This window comes from Sinocyclocheilus grahami, unplaced genomic scaffold, assembly GCF_001515645.1.
Source record: "Sinocyclocheilus grahami isolate Dianchi unplaced genomic scaffold, SAMN03320097.WGS_v1.1 scaffold974.1, whole genome shotgun sequence".
Lineage (NCBI taxonomy): Eukaryota > Metazoa > Chordata > Actinopteri > Cypriniformes > Cyprinidae > Sinocyclocheilus > Sinocyclocheilus grahami.
In genome coordinates, this window is record NW_015506153.1 from 362,967 (window position 1) to 376,867 (window position 13,901).

General features: G+C 36.8%; 2 protein-coding genes across 2 annotated transcripts in view; both read left to right on the forward strand.

Moving 5' to 3' along the window:
• Nucleotides 1–1,722: 1,722 nt before the first annotated feature.
• On the forward strand, nt 1,723–13,891 carry LOC107565024 (nuclear envelope integral membrane protein 2-like). The gene is made up of 9 exons (XM_016250210.1): nt 1,723–2,028; nt 5,607–5,716; nt 5,866–6,097; nt 6,179–6,251; nt 8,816–8,909; nt 9,234–9,348; nt 11,341–11,566; nt 12,155–12,343; nt 12,456–13,891. Exons 1-9 carry the CDS (start codon nt 1,938–1,940, stop codon nt 12,769–12,771), a joined length of 1,446 nt encoding a protein of 481 aa, XP_016105696.1. The 5' UTR covers nt 1,723–1,937; the 3' UTR covers nt 12,772–13,891.
• Nucleotides 13,692–13,901, forward strand: part of LOC107565032 (nuclear envelope integral membrane protein 2-like) — a 1,799-nt gene continuing 1,589 nt past the window's right edge. The window contains exon 1 of the mRNA XM_016250215.1: nt 13,692–13,733. Within this exon, the coding sequence (XP_016105701.1) occupies nt 13,692–13,733 (42 nt within the window). The remainder of the gene's footprint in view (nt 13,734–13,901) is intronic.

Below are 13,901 nucleotides of genomic sequence, written 5' to 3' on the forward strand. Positions count from 1 at the left end.
CACAAGACATTAATTGCTGGACGGGAGCTGTGCGATTTACTTGTGGATTATTGTGATGTTTTTTATCAGCTGTTTGGACTCTCGTTCTGACGGCACCCATTCACTGCAGAGGACCCATTGGTGAGCAAGTGATGTAATGCTAAATCTCTCCAAATCTGTTGTGATGAAGAAACAAACTCATCTACATCTTGGATGGCATGAGGGTGAGTACATTTTCAGCAACTTTTTATATTTGGGTGAACTATTCCATGCATATTAACAATTCAAATTATAATTAATTTACTGTCTATTAATGCATGCTTACAATTAATGTGTGATAAAAAGGCTAACAATTCAAATCAGCAAAAAAAAAAAATATATATAGGCTATATATATATACATTGCATCTTATTTACCATTATCTCTTAATATTCTGAACCAGCGGTCATGAAACCTGTGGAGCTATTTTGTTAAAAGGCCCTTAACTGACTCTGCGTCAAAAACGGGACTTTCTGTACCTTAACAAAAACCACAAAGCCTTCTAACCAACACTTTTTTTCTTAGTATACTTTCCCCTGTGGGACATTACCTTCTGACAGTCTGCTACAGCAACTGAAGATAAGCTTCATTATTAGTGCTAAAAGTTATTGATGAGTGCAAGCAGCAAAATGATTACAATTTTGTCATTTAACAGGTTGACTGAGAAAAGAAATGCTCTCTTTCTTGGGCAACGAGGTTAGAATTCTTCCTAGAAATCAAAATGACAGCATCTGCATTAGTCAGATGCTTGCTGACTCCATGCAAGCGTAAGTGACAGTGGGTCTCAGCCTGGCGTGGGTGTGCCTGTCAGGAAAAGCCGCTGTTGTCTCTGCATCCTGGAGAAATGAGAAAGCAGCCGCCTGCTGTGTCTACGCCCACCACAAAAATCCCCCTTCCATTTCAAAGGGCGAAGAATGCACAGAGATGACATTTTCATCTGGTCTCCTCTAGATTTTGGTTTACCGTTTTTCTTCCCACAGCTTATCTTTGTGTTTGCTTCAAGACTGCATTTGCAGGACTAGACATTTTAAGATTGCTTAAAATTGCTGATAGACAATGGATTTTCAATGTTTTCTACATTTTACTATATAATAACAACTAATTATGTTAGGGCATTACAAAAGTCATGATTTTTAAGATTTTAACAGACAGACAATGCAATGTGCTCAACCTTCTGTTGTGAACAAATGGATGTAATATCATCTTATTAATATCAGAATAGCTTCGTCTTGGCATTTTTACACTAAACTTATAAACACAAATCAAATCAAATGAAACCTAAATATCAGATGGAAAAATTAAATGAAAATGAGAAATATTGAAAAGCTGACTGAAAAGTTAAAGCACTAAAATTACTAGCAAATAAATGATATAAAAATATGAAGACTGATATAAAAATTAATTAAACCTAAATAGTAAAATTTAAAAAGAACAAAAAGGAATACAAATGACAAAAAAAAACACATAACAAAATTACCCTAAACTTAAAACAAAGACTAAAAAATAATAATAATAGAAGCCAACTGAAAATACTAAAAACTACAATAGTACGTAAATCTAACTACAAAATAGCGTTGTTTACTTTGGCTGCGGATTAAGACTGGACTAATCGAACATCAAACGCCCAAACAGACTCCATTAAGACAACTTAAACTTTGAAATAGCTTTCAATGCGCGCTTTTGTGTATCTAACGACTTTTGTAATTTAGCATTTTACATGATAAATTCTACATGACAAATGAGTAAATTAAATATCGGGACCCATCATGCAGTCTGAAACTGTTAGTCTTGTCTGGGTTACACGAAGCCCACCGAATTTGAAACCGAAAACATTAGCTTAGCTCATGTTAGCTTAGCGGGCCAATCATTAACCTGCTGTCTGTCAAATCTATCCATTTAACACAATAATCCACAAAAACATGGGGAAGTTAGCTGCTTTTATACCCGTTTTAACTCTTTTGTGTGCTTCATGGCAACGTGCAGAGGGAAACAAAGGATATTCATACGCAGGTAAATGATTCGAGTCGTATGCTAAACAGACAGCAGCATAAACAAACGCCATTAACACTACAAAACAGGCACATTGTGTATAGATAACGGTATTATGCTACTACGTACCTTTATCTGGGATAAAATCGCCGAGTGCAGTTAAAGTACTGTTTATTTGGGTCGTGAACTGTGTGAGCTGGACACAAATGCTGTATGTCAAAATCTAGTGAAGCATTTGTATAACCGTGGTGCTGTGTCTGGATAGGGACTTTCTTATTTTTATAATCTGTTTATATTTTGTATTTTTAAGTTCTTAAGGAAAGTAGACTGTTCTGTAACAAAACATAGTTTTATGAGAACAGTATTGAATACGTTTTTTAAAAAAAGACTAAGGAAATAAAACGTGGTATGTGGTTTTCCTGCCTTTTTTATTTGAGAAAAAGCAATGTGGGTTACGGTTTTAGTATGTGAGATTTTTCAGCATCCAATCATCAATAACCAAACATAACTGGTTTGTAATCTTATCATGGTCCTTCTAACCCAGGGCTGTCCAAACTCGGTCCTGGAGGGCTGGTGTCTGCAGAGTTTAGCTCCAACCCTAATTAAACACACCTGAAGCAGCTAATCAAGCTCGTACTAGGCATAGAAACTTCCAGTCAGGTGTGTTGAGGCAAGTTGGAGCTAAACTCTGCCGGACACCGGCCCTCCAGGACTGAGTTTGGACAGGCCTGTTCTAACCTGTCTGTCAAGACTCATTTATTCACTCTCTGTTTCAGGTTCTAGATAACAACTCTGTCTTTTGGTTGTGAGGCCTTATTTTAGGCCCTGTGGTCCCTTAAAGTGTCTAGTTTTTCCTCATTGTGCCCAGTTTGTCGCCATTGATGAAAACAATGTTGAGAAGTTTATGAATTGTATTGATGTGACAGTGGAGCAGTTCCAAATAAGCCCACTTGACAGAAAATTAGATTTATGGATTATGGTTTTTAAGATTAAATAACATTACAGCGTGATGTGATATTACCTTGAAGGTGGACCAGAAGTCCTCACATTCGATTTCTGTACCAGGGCTGTAACAGAAGCATTGACTCCCAGAATACTCGTGGGCACTGTCTCCTTTCAAAAAAGGCAGGAAAACCACATACCACGTTTTATTTCCTTAGTCTTTTTTTAAAAAACGTATTTAATACTGTTCTCATAAAACTATTTTTTTGTTACAGAACAGTCTACTTTCCTTAAAAACGTAAAAATACAAAATATAAACAGATTATATTATAAATGGATTTTAAAAAACCACATCCAAGCCATCTCCTTTATGAACTTTTGCCATCTGGTCGGCGTTACAGAGCACCGAATACCAGGACAGCCAGGCACAAGAACAGTTTCTTTCCCCAGGCAACCTACCTCATGAACAGTTAATGTTCTCCCATTGTGCAATTAAAGTACAGTATGTGCAATAACCTTATACTTATTTATCACCCTAAACCCTAGTACATCCCTACAACTTATGTTATTTGATTCTATTCCTATTCCATCTTTAGTACACCTGTACATACAATTTATTCTTTTTTTGTGGTTTATATTTATGCATGTGTATTTTATTCACATCTCACTTTTATTATCTGTGTGTTGTTGTTGTCTCCGTGTACTGGAAGCTTGTGACACTATAACAAATTCCTTGTATGTGCAAACATACTTGGCAATAAAGCTCTTTCTGATTCTGATTCTGATTAATGTGACAGTGGAGCAGTTCCAAATAAGCCCACTTGACAGAATAACCAAACATAACTGGTTTGTAATCTTATCATGGTCCTTCTAACCCAGGGCTGTCCAAACTCGGTCCTGGAGGGCTGGTGTCTGCAGAGTTTAGCTCCAACCCTAATTAAACACACCTGAAGCAGCTAATCAAGCTCGTACTAGGCATAGAAACTTCCAGTCAGGTGTGTTGAGGCAAGTTGGAGCTAAACTCTGCCGGACACCGGCCCTCCAGGACTGAGTTTGGACAGGCCTGTTCTAACCTGTCTGTCAAGACTCATTTATTCACTCTCTGTTTCAGGTTCTAGATAACAACTCTGTCTTTTGGTTGTGAGGCCTTATTTTAGGCCCTGTGGTCCCTTAAAGTGTCTAGTTTTTCCTCATTGTGCCCAGTTTGTCGCCATTGATGAAAACAATGTTGAGAAGTTTATGAATTGTATTGATGTGACAGTGGAGCAGTTCCAAATAAGCCCACTTGACAGAAAATTAGATTTATGGATTATGGTTTTTAAGATTAAATAACATTACAGCGTGATGTGATATTACCTTGAAGGTGGACCAGAAGTCCTCACATTCGATTTCTGTACCAGGGCTGTAACAGAAGCATTGACTCCCAGAATACTCGTGGGCACTGTCTCCTTTCAAAAAAGGCAGGAAAACCACATACCACGTTTTATTTCCTTAGTCTTTTTTTAAAAAACGTATTTAATACTGTTCTCATAAAACTATTTTTTTGTTACAGAACAGTCTACTTTCCTTAAAAACGTAAAAATACAAAATATAAACAGATTATATTATAAATGGATTTTAAAAAACCACATCCAAGCCATCTCCTTTATGAACTTTTGCCATCTGGTCGGCGTTACAGAGCACCGAATACCAGGACAGCCAGGCACAAGAACAGTTTCTTTCCCCAGGCAACCTACCTCATGAACAGTTAATGTTCTCCCATTGTGCAATTAAAGTACAGTATGTGCAATAACCTTATACTTATTTATCACCCTAAACCCTAGTACATCCCTACAACTTATGTTATTTGATTCTATTCCTATTCCATCTTTAGTACACCTGTACATACAATTTATTCTTTTTTTGTGGTTTATATTTATGCATGTGTATTTTATTCACATCTCACTTTTATTATCTGTGTGTTGTTGTTGTCTCCGTGTACTGGAAGCTTGTGACACTATAACAAATTCCTTGTATGTGCAAACATACTTGGCAATAAAGCTCTTTCTGATTCTGATTCTGATTAATGTGACAGTGGAGCAGTTCCAAATAAGCCCACTTGACAGAAAATTTGATTTATGGATTATAAATAGAGGTGAACCGATAGTGGATTTTACCGATAATGAAAACTAGGTTGGACCACACTGGTTGGCAACGGATTCAATAAGTAGTTTTTAAAATGGATACTGACTGAAAACAAACATAACACTTAGAAGTAAAATTGTGCTCAACCTTATTACTACACTTCTGAACCGTGAAAATGTACTGTACATTTTAAATATATTAATATATTATTTAGGCATATACCTTGATGTTTATGACTTCATGTTGGATTCTTATTGTAAAGTGTTACCATTTCACAAAACAATCATGCTTAAAGATGGCCATCTTTAAATATTTACACAAAGGCCATAGCATTGAAATTAGGTACATATGTATGTATATTTTATGTATACTCTCCCACTTTATTTGCTTCTGTTTTTAGAACCCTTAATGATTATCTAATCAAAATAACAAATGTATTACAGTAACATTTCCCTTATGAATAAGAAAATGAATGATGGGGATTGTTAAATTAAAGCAGAGGAGTAACACTGATTCTTTCCTGATTCTGACAGATTGCACCTATGTGAAAGGAGACAGTGCCCACGAGTATTCTGGGAGTCAATGCTTCTGTTACAGCCCTGGTACAGAAATCGAATGGAAGGACTTCTGGTCCACCTTCAAGGTAATATCACATCACGCTGTAATGTTATTTAATCTTAATGTAGTGTGTGTGTTTTTTTTTAAACATTTATTTTATTTTATTGGAATAACAAGAGGGTGAGTAAACTCTCCCTTTAAATTGAATACTGACAAGACATATGTTGTTCACAGGTAAATGTGGCAAGTGATGAGGACATCTTTGTCGTGTTTCCGATGGAGACCAGAAATTGCCATCATCCGGATGATCTTCTCACAGTTACTAACTGCTTTGTTGAACACTACTGGCCATCCACTATCCAAAGGGAGAAGTCTTTGGACATTCCTCTGGTTGATGAAGATGTCTGCTTCATGACCAAATCGCCTAGAAGCAATACTAAGTATACACTACACGTCTCCAACAAAAGTGAGCCAGAATATCACTGACAGCTTATTCTTATAAAGAGTAGTTGGGCACTGGATCATGATTATTTATGTTCTTTTACAGGGTTAAATAGAATGTGCTTCCTGCTTTTTGTGTGTGGGCTGGTGCTGTTTTTCGGAGCGGGAAACATATGCAGGTAAGTGGCAATTTAGCAGTTCAGATGTTCTCATCTAGAGATAATCTGCAGTAGAGAATCAGATTTAATTCTGATCAAGTTTTTTTAAATCTTTTTTAAATGACACCACCTTAAACTGGGATAAAGTAGTTTAATATAAAAATCACACTACATTTTAAGGAATTTTACACACAAAAATGAAGGCATTTTTTGAAGAATCTGTATGTAGCCTTTTTTTTTAATATATAGACCATCTGTCAAAAAAAAAACACTGTAAAAGCATGGTAAAATTGGTTAGTGCAACTTGTGTGGTACATTCTAGTCTCCTGAAGTCATATAAAATCTTTTTTAAATTACACCACCTTAAACTGGGATAAAGTAGTTTAATATAAAAATCACACTACATTTTAAGGAATTTTACACACAAAAATGAAGGCATTTTTTGAAGAATCTGTATGCAGCCTTTTTTTTTTTTATATAGACCATCTGTCAAAAAAAAAAAACACTGTAAAAGCATGGTAAAATTGGTTAGTGCAACTTGTGTGGTACATTCTAGTCTCCTGAAGTCATATTTTGGGTGTCAGTTAATGCCTGCTTGTGCTGTCTGGATCAGAGTATGTGAGTGGAGTGGCGTGATTTTTGACTGGAGCGAGGAGTGGGTTTTTTGAAAGCATTGTGGTTTTCACTTGCTCCAAGAGCACTCCACTACCGCTCTATCATGAGCACAATTAATGCAAACAGCCCATTATATATAACTGCATTTTATCAAGAATTCACACATTAGCTAGCTTGACAGATATGTGGATCACTCAAATCAGAAAGAAGGTGAATGTATAATGACCGCGATGGACGAGTGCGGGAGGTTATATCTCAAGCATGTTTGTTTGTAGCATGTGGATACTCAATATTGATTGGGTGAATTCACGTTTCAAACAGGTTATTGTACAGGTAGTTAATCGCCGCTCTAATCTAAAGTGCTGCTACATTGCTGCACACAACACAAGTTTGTACATAACGTACAGATCGCGCGCACATAGAAACATTCAGGAGTGCAGAAAATTATTGTCAACAATGTCCTGTGTTTTTATCAGCTTGAAAACGGAAAAGTTACAGCATATTCTTTGTTTCTGAAGTAACTACAACCCTCAGCTTCGCCATTGTAGAGAGACGCTGCACAGACAAGTGAGTTAAAGTCATTTAATATTAAACTATTCTTCTAAAATTGTGTATTTATTTTTCGTTTAGTATAAGTTCTGAACAGAACTTTGTGATATTTTAAGACATACTGAAATATTTTAGTCGCAAATTTCGTCATAGAGCGAAGGCGGAGTGGTGTTTCTGATCAGTTGAGCAAGGAGCAGGAAATGCTGAACCTGGAGTGGAGTGATCATTGAATACTTGGAGTTCGGAGGAGAAATTGTTGCCATTCCACTCTCATACTCTGGCCTGGTTAGGGTATATTTAGTTCAGTACGTGATTTAAAATTTATAAAGCCTTTATTAAAGAGGTTCTCAACCAGGGGGCCACACACTTCAAAGAAGGCTGCAAGATGAACAATTAAACAAGGGTCAATATTATTTTAATTCATGCCACAAAAATCTATTTTTTTTAATGGTCTTGGAAAACCTGGACACTGCATGAGCAAATAGTGTGATTTTACAGACCTAAAGATGTCATGGAAATTTCTGTAATAAATGTGATTATTTTTTTCAATATATGTCAAGCTCTAAAATATTATAACAGGTAGAAATAGCTTTAGTGAAAGTGGTGAAAGTGAAAGTGATGTGACATGTGGCCAAGTATGGTGTCCTATACTCGGAATTTGTGCTCTGCATTTAACCCATCCAAGTGCTCATACACAGCAGTGAGTAGTGAACACACACACACACACACACCATGAACACACACCCGGAGCATTTTATCTGATTAAAATAATGCGAAACCTTATCCCATAATCATAAACATATGGAAACGCCATGTAATTTCATTGGACATAAAGAGTGTGAAATACATTTACTTCTTGAGATGCCTGGAATTATGGAATTTATTTACTTTGTATTAATTTTAATTATCTGTTATTATTTCACTATAATGCCATTCTTAGTTTTTGTAAGTTAAAAAGTTTAAAACAAGCAGCTTTGTCAGCTGAAGTATATTCGCTCTCATGGGAGGCTTTAAACAACATCTTGAACAATAGGGGTCTTGCAGTCAATGTATAAAATGTAATATTTGTTAGCTGAAAATCTGGCTGTCCGCCAATTCTCTGAAGTCTCACCTGCATTAACATTGAAAATAGTGTGCATTCCACACAAGGTTTGATGACAAAAAGACATTGGTTCTCACGTATGTTGTAACCGGGGAAAATTTTTAGTGAATAACAAGCTAAATTTCGGCGCGTTTCTAACACAAAAACTATTGCATGAATATAACTCACAAGTCATGTGGACTACTTTCATGTAGCTTTTATGGTGCTTTTTTTGTCCTTTTTGGAGCTTGACAGCCATGGTCACCATGAATTGTTTCTTAATTAATTTGTGGTTGAAACTTAAAACGTATTATTCTAACCGACTCTTCATGTTTTCCAGGAGCTCACAGTTTTTCTACACCACCGGAATTACATTGGGAGTCGTCGGCATATTTGTTTTCCTGACGCTTGTTCTCAGAAACTTCGTACCAACGGTGTGTAATGCTACTGTCACAACCTTTATTATGATCATGATACACAGTATCACATGTTTCCTCCCACTGATCAAACATGTTGGATGAGTAGTATGAGTTTAAGCCTGTCAATGCTGGCATTGATGAGATTAAAGATAAAGGGAGGTGGAGACTCACTCCTCAACACAAACATCCTCAGGCATGTACATCATCATAAGGTTTCATGTAAAAAAACAAAAAAAAACAGGGCTGTGCAATCATTTACAGATTGACTGGCAGCTCATAGTTTTGGGGTAGGTCAGAAGGTCAAGCACTTTCACTAAGGCTCTGCTTTTCCCCCCCCAGCGAGGGCTGTTCCTGGTGTTGTTGGGCGCTGGCTCTGGTCTGTCCTACATGGGGATCCAGAGGGTGATAAATGAATGGGATGACATTGTGACTGAGCACTGGATGGAATTACTGGGTAACTAGGCAACCTTTTTCTGTTACAACCCATCTTGCTCTGTTTTCCTTTGCAATCATCTCATCAGCCAATTACATCAGACAATAAGCCTTCGCTAATGTTAATAAATGGTCTTTCAAATGTACCTTTTGTACAGTTTTGCGTTTCAGTCGAATGCCACGTGTTGTCTGTTAATTTGCTTGACGTGCTCTTTATACAATAGAATAATTATCGTACATGTCATTTAGAAAGATTATCCTTCTACACTCTCGCTGCATGTTTCATCAACTGAAGCGCTCGCATTAGAACATGCCAGCATTGCATAGTAACAGTCTAGAGCAGATTGAGATTCACCTTTTGTATCGTATATCTTGGCTCCGTTAGTGTTATAATATGAGGGCCAAGTATTTTGAATGCTGAAATGACTGCCTCTTGACTGCTCAATAGACTATTCTCTGCCAAATCAATTTCCCTCTTCAAGCACTCGCAGTATGTAAATGCATCGGTGTTTGAATGCGAGAACCACAGGCATATTAAGATTAAGGGAAAGAATCTGCAGTGCTGCTGGAACATTGATTTCTATGCCTAAAACAAAAAGGCTCTGGGAGGATTACAGCCCCAGTGAATGTCTGGGTTTTTTTTTGGCCCTTTTATTTCTTCTTTGTTTTTTCTTCTGTTTTCTCAAATCTACTGTGACATTAAAGGAATAGTTCACTCAAAAAAGCATTTTGTGACTTACTGTCAAAAGGTGATTTTTGATTTAAAGAGCTAAACGAGCTAGATGTTCTTTTCCATATAATGATTCAATGAAAGTGATTTTAGCTAGAGGGGAAGATTTTTTAATTTTTTTTATAATTTCACAAAAAGGTTTCATATGGCTTAGGAAGACTTGAAATATAGTGTACAAATCACATAGACAACAGTTATCATGATTTTTTGACAGACCGGCCCCCATCTACTATCACTATCTAGAAAAGATGGCCCGGATATTTTTTAAGAGCCATTTGTTTCAAAAGCAAAACAAAACAAAAAGTAGATTTAAATATTTTATGACGTGACGGTAAAGCAAAATAAAAATTGAAAGAAAAACAAAAATATTCGACTACATATTCGACTAAAAAGCTGTTCTTTTCAACTGTCTATTAATCAGAACATCCTGAAAATCAATATATATATATATATATATATATATATATATATATACTGTCAATATGGGGTGCTGTGTGTACATTAATGAGGAAAATTTTTTTTTGAAAAAATTGATTTTTAAAAATGATTTTAGCAAATGGCTGCAATATAACAAAGAGTGAAAAATTTAAGGGGGTCTGAATACTTTCCGTACCCACTGTATATATATATATATATTACATCACCGTTTTCACAAAAATATTAAACAGCATAACTGTTTTCAACATTTATAATAAGAAATCAAAACACAAGAAAGGTTAGGAATCACTTTATAGTGAGAAAACAATGACCAAGTAACTTAATATAACCATTATTGTTACATTTATATTTCACCATTGTTCTTTTGATTGTATACTAACGTATTTAGCAATCCATTGCTCTGCTCTGTTGCATTCATTCAGTGAATGTAAACTCGACAAATACACCACATGACATCCACTATTTAATATTGATGGCCCATAGTCACCCAATGCACATTTTAGCAAGTGAAAGCTTGCCTTTAAGGAATAGTTCACCCAAAAATGAATATTCAACATGACGTTTAGTTGTTTCAGTGCGAATAGATCTATCTACCCTGAGTGTTCTGTGTACGTATTATTGCTATTGCTTTATGGGCTGTTTATGAATGACAGGCAAGCTCAGGCAGGCTGCTTCTGTTTGATACAAATTAGGCATGCTTTTTTATTGTTACCTTGCTACATAAAGTGGTACGGTGCTTTATGTACATATGTATGTATGTATGCATGCATGTGCAGGGAGGTCAATAATAACAAACTTGACATTTAAAAATTATGTTGACATTTTCTCTTTTCTCTTTCTCTGCAGTTTATGTGCTCATATCGGGGTTAGTTAGCTTTGCTGTATGCTATAAACACGGCCCCATCACCAACAAACACACCCTCAACTTTATGACCTGGGGTATGCAAGTTGTGAGCATGGTTTTGCTGTACTATGGGATCACTATCCCCCCTGCCTACTACATACTGATCATGTTACTGTTGTGCTGGAAGATTCTGCCCTTGGCCTGGAGCCTTCTGATGTGGATTTGCAGGTAAGAAAAGCACCACAAACTGTGAAACAGGTGAGAAATGTTTAGGGTAGGGCTTTATATTTCCCCACCCAATTCATTCAAAAGCTGATCATGGTTACTTACCAAAATGAAGCCAGGTGGTTGGAGGAAAGGGGTTAAAAAGTAAGGGGCCGGTGACACTACTTTTTGTTCCATTGACTTCCATTCACACAAAAGCGAATGCAGGAGACACAAGCTCATGTGATTTTTTTGCTTTGTTCCATAATTCAAGTTTGATGAACTCTGCCTCATCTCGTGAAGACATGTAATCAGTAGTAGACTGATAAGTCATGGCATCGGTGTGACCTCTTAGCCGAATTAAAAGAATGAACTTTAAATCTGTAGGGTTGCAGTACCGTGGAGTAGATTGCATATTTTTTCATTTTTGAGTTGAACTGTACACAATATTGTACACGATAAGACATGCATTAAGAAAATACAGTAATTTTAGTTCATGTTGACTAAGTCTAAGAAACTGAAAGTGAATCATATGATGAAATTGACCTTTGAACAGGTGAAATATGTAATCATAAAAATTTGCGTGTATTAACTCTGACTTTATGCCTTCAGTCTCTTTTACTCATTCCTGGGCTTGTTCCGGAGGAAGAAACGACCCAAGGTCAGGCTACTGACTGTGGAGGAGTACAGAGAGCAGGGAGAGATCCACACCAGAGCCTCCCTGAAAGAATTACAGGAGCACTGTAACAAGTCTGGCTTTCCTGCATGGGACACTGTGTTGAGGCTCAGATCACCGCAAAAGTAATTACAGTTTGTATTCATCAAAATAAGCATGTTTACATGGCACACATGTACTGTATATATCCCATTTTATTGAATGATATTCCTCACCAGTTGTTTCTGCTTCTTTCAGGTTTGCAGAGTTTCTGCGCAGTGGCAGTCACGTCACTCAAGAGGAGCTTCAGAATCATGAGAATCAGTACGGGCTTGGTGGGGAATATTACGAAAACGTGCTCTTCAACAGCAGCTCCAGTGACACCCAGTCGCACAGAGGAGAAGCAGAGGACAATAGCGAAGATGAGCTGGATAGTAACAGTCCTCCAACCCTAAATAACGTCCCCAGTCCTGCTGTATATACTGTATATACTCCAGCTGTCTGCCCGTATCCCCCTGTCACCTACACCCCTCAGCCAGAACCCATGGATCCAGAAGACCAGGACTTCTTTTAAAATTGTCCTGTTGTCAAGTTTTGTCATGTTCGTTTTAAAGATACTTTTTGAAACGCTAAACATTTTAGGAAGGAATGACTCGAAGGAACATTAGTAGGTCCATAAGGATTGTAAAAATAATCTTTCTTTGTCATTTGCGTTTAAATGATCTCTTTCAGACAAGAGTGGGCTGCTACTATTATATTTTTTTTTAGCAGGAGTTTGTATTCTCGTACCCAAGTGATGCAGAGCTGGGAATAACACTTTTTTTGTACATACTGTATGTTAATAGTGTGTGTGAATAGATAGTGACTGTGCTGCTCTCAGGTATATCAGATCATCAGGACATCATTGCAGTTTGCTAATACATTTGCCTCAACTGCTCAAGACAATGACTGCTCCACCCACACATAGTCCCACAGCATTTATGTAATTGAAGGAAACGGTGCACTCTAGTGTTGGTTAAAGGAACAGTTCACTTATAAGTGCAAATTGTGTCTGGTTTACTCACGCTCATCTTAATCCAAACCTCTCTGTCTTCCTTGGAACTCATAGAGGAAGTTTAGCGGGATCTCCAAATTGCTCTTTATCATACAGTTAAACTAAACGAGGACATACGGTTTCCAAAAGTTTCAAAACTGCACGTCTAAGCATCAGCTAAATCACTGAATCACTGTTTTTTTTTTGCCTTCCACTTGATATTTATTAATCATCAAGTTTCTTTAGTGCTTGGGTGTCCAGTCCTGGTCTTGGAGGGCTGACATCCTGCAGATTTTATTTCCAATTTTTACCTACCTGGAAGATTCTAGTAATCCTTAAGACATTGATTACTTTAGTTCAGCTGTGTTTAATTGAGGTTGAAGCCAAAATCAGCAGGACTGGACATCCCTGCTTTAGAGGCTCTGTAGAATTTTCATGTTAGTGTGAACCATCCTTTCAAAATGAATCAACTCATCGTCTATGTTCTGCATCCTCTCATGTGGGTTTGCACATCTACATGCTGGCATTTCATATTCTTTCCTTTTTATTGAACTTTTATCTGAAGAAAGAATGTATGTTTAAAAAAAAAACATTTCATCTGAAGTTTTTACAGCCTTTTATATTGCCATTTAATTAAATAAAAAAAAGACAAATGGCTAAATTCTCAACCA

Coding starts and splice junctions, on each gene's coding strand:
- LOC107565024 (XM_016250210.1), top strand. CDS start 1,938: ATGGGGAAGTTAGCTGCTTTTATACCCGTTTTAACTCTTTTGTGTGCT. Junction 5,717..5,865: donor ACTTCTGGTCCACCTTCAAG/GTAATATCACAT, acceptor TGTTGTTCACAG/GTAAATGTGGCAAGTGATGA. Junction 11,567..12,154: donor CTTCTGATGTGGATTTGCAG/GTAAGAAAAGCA, acceptor TTATGCCTTCAG/TCTCTTTTACTCATTCCTGG.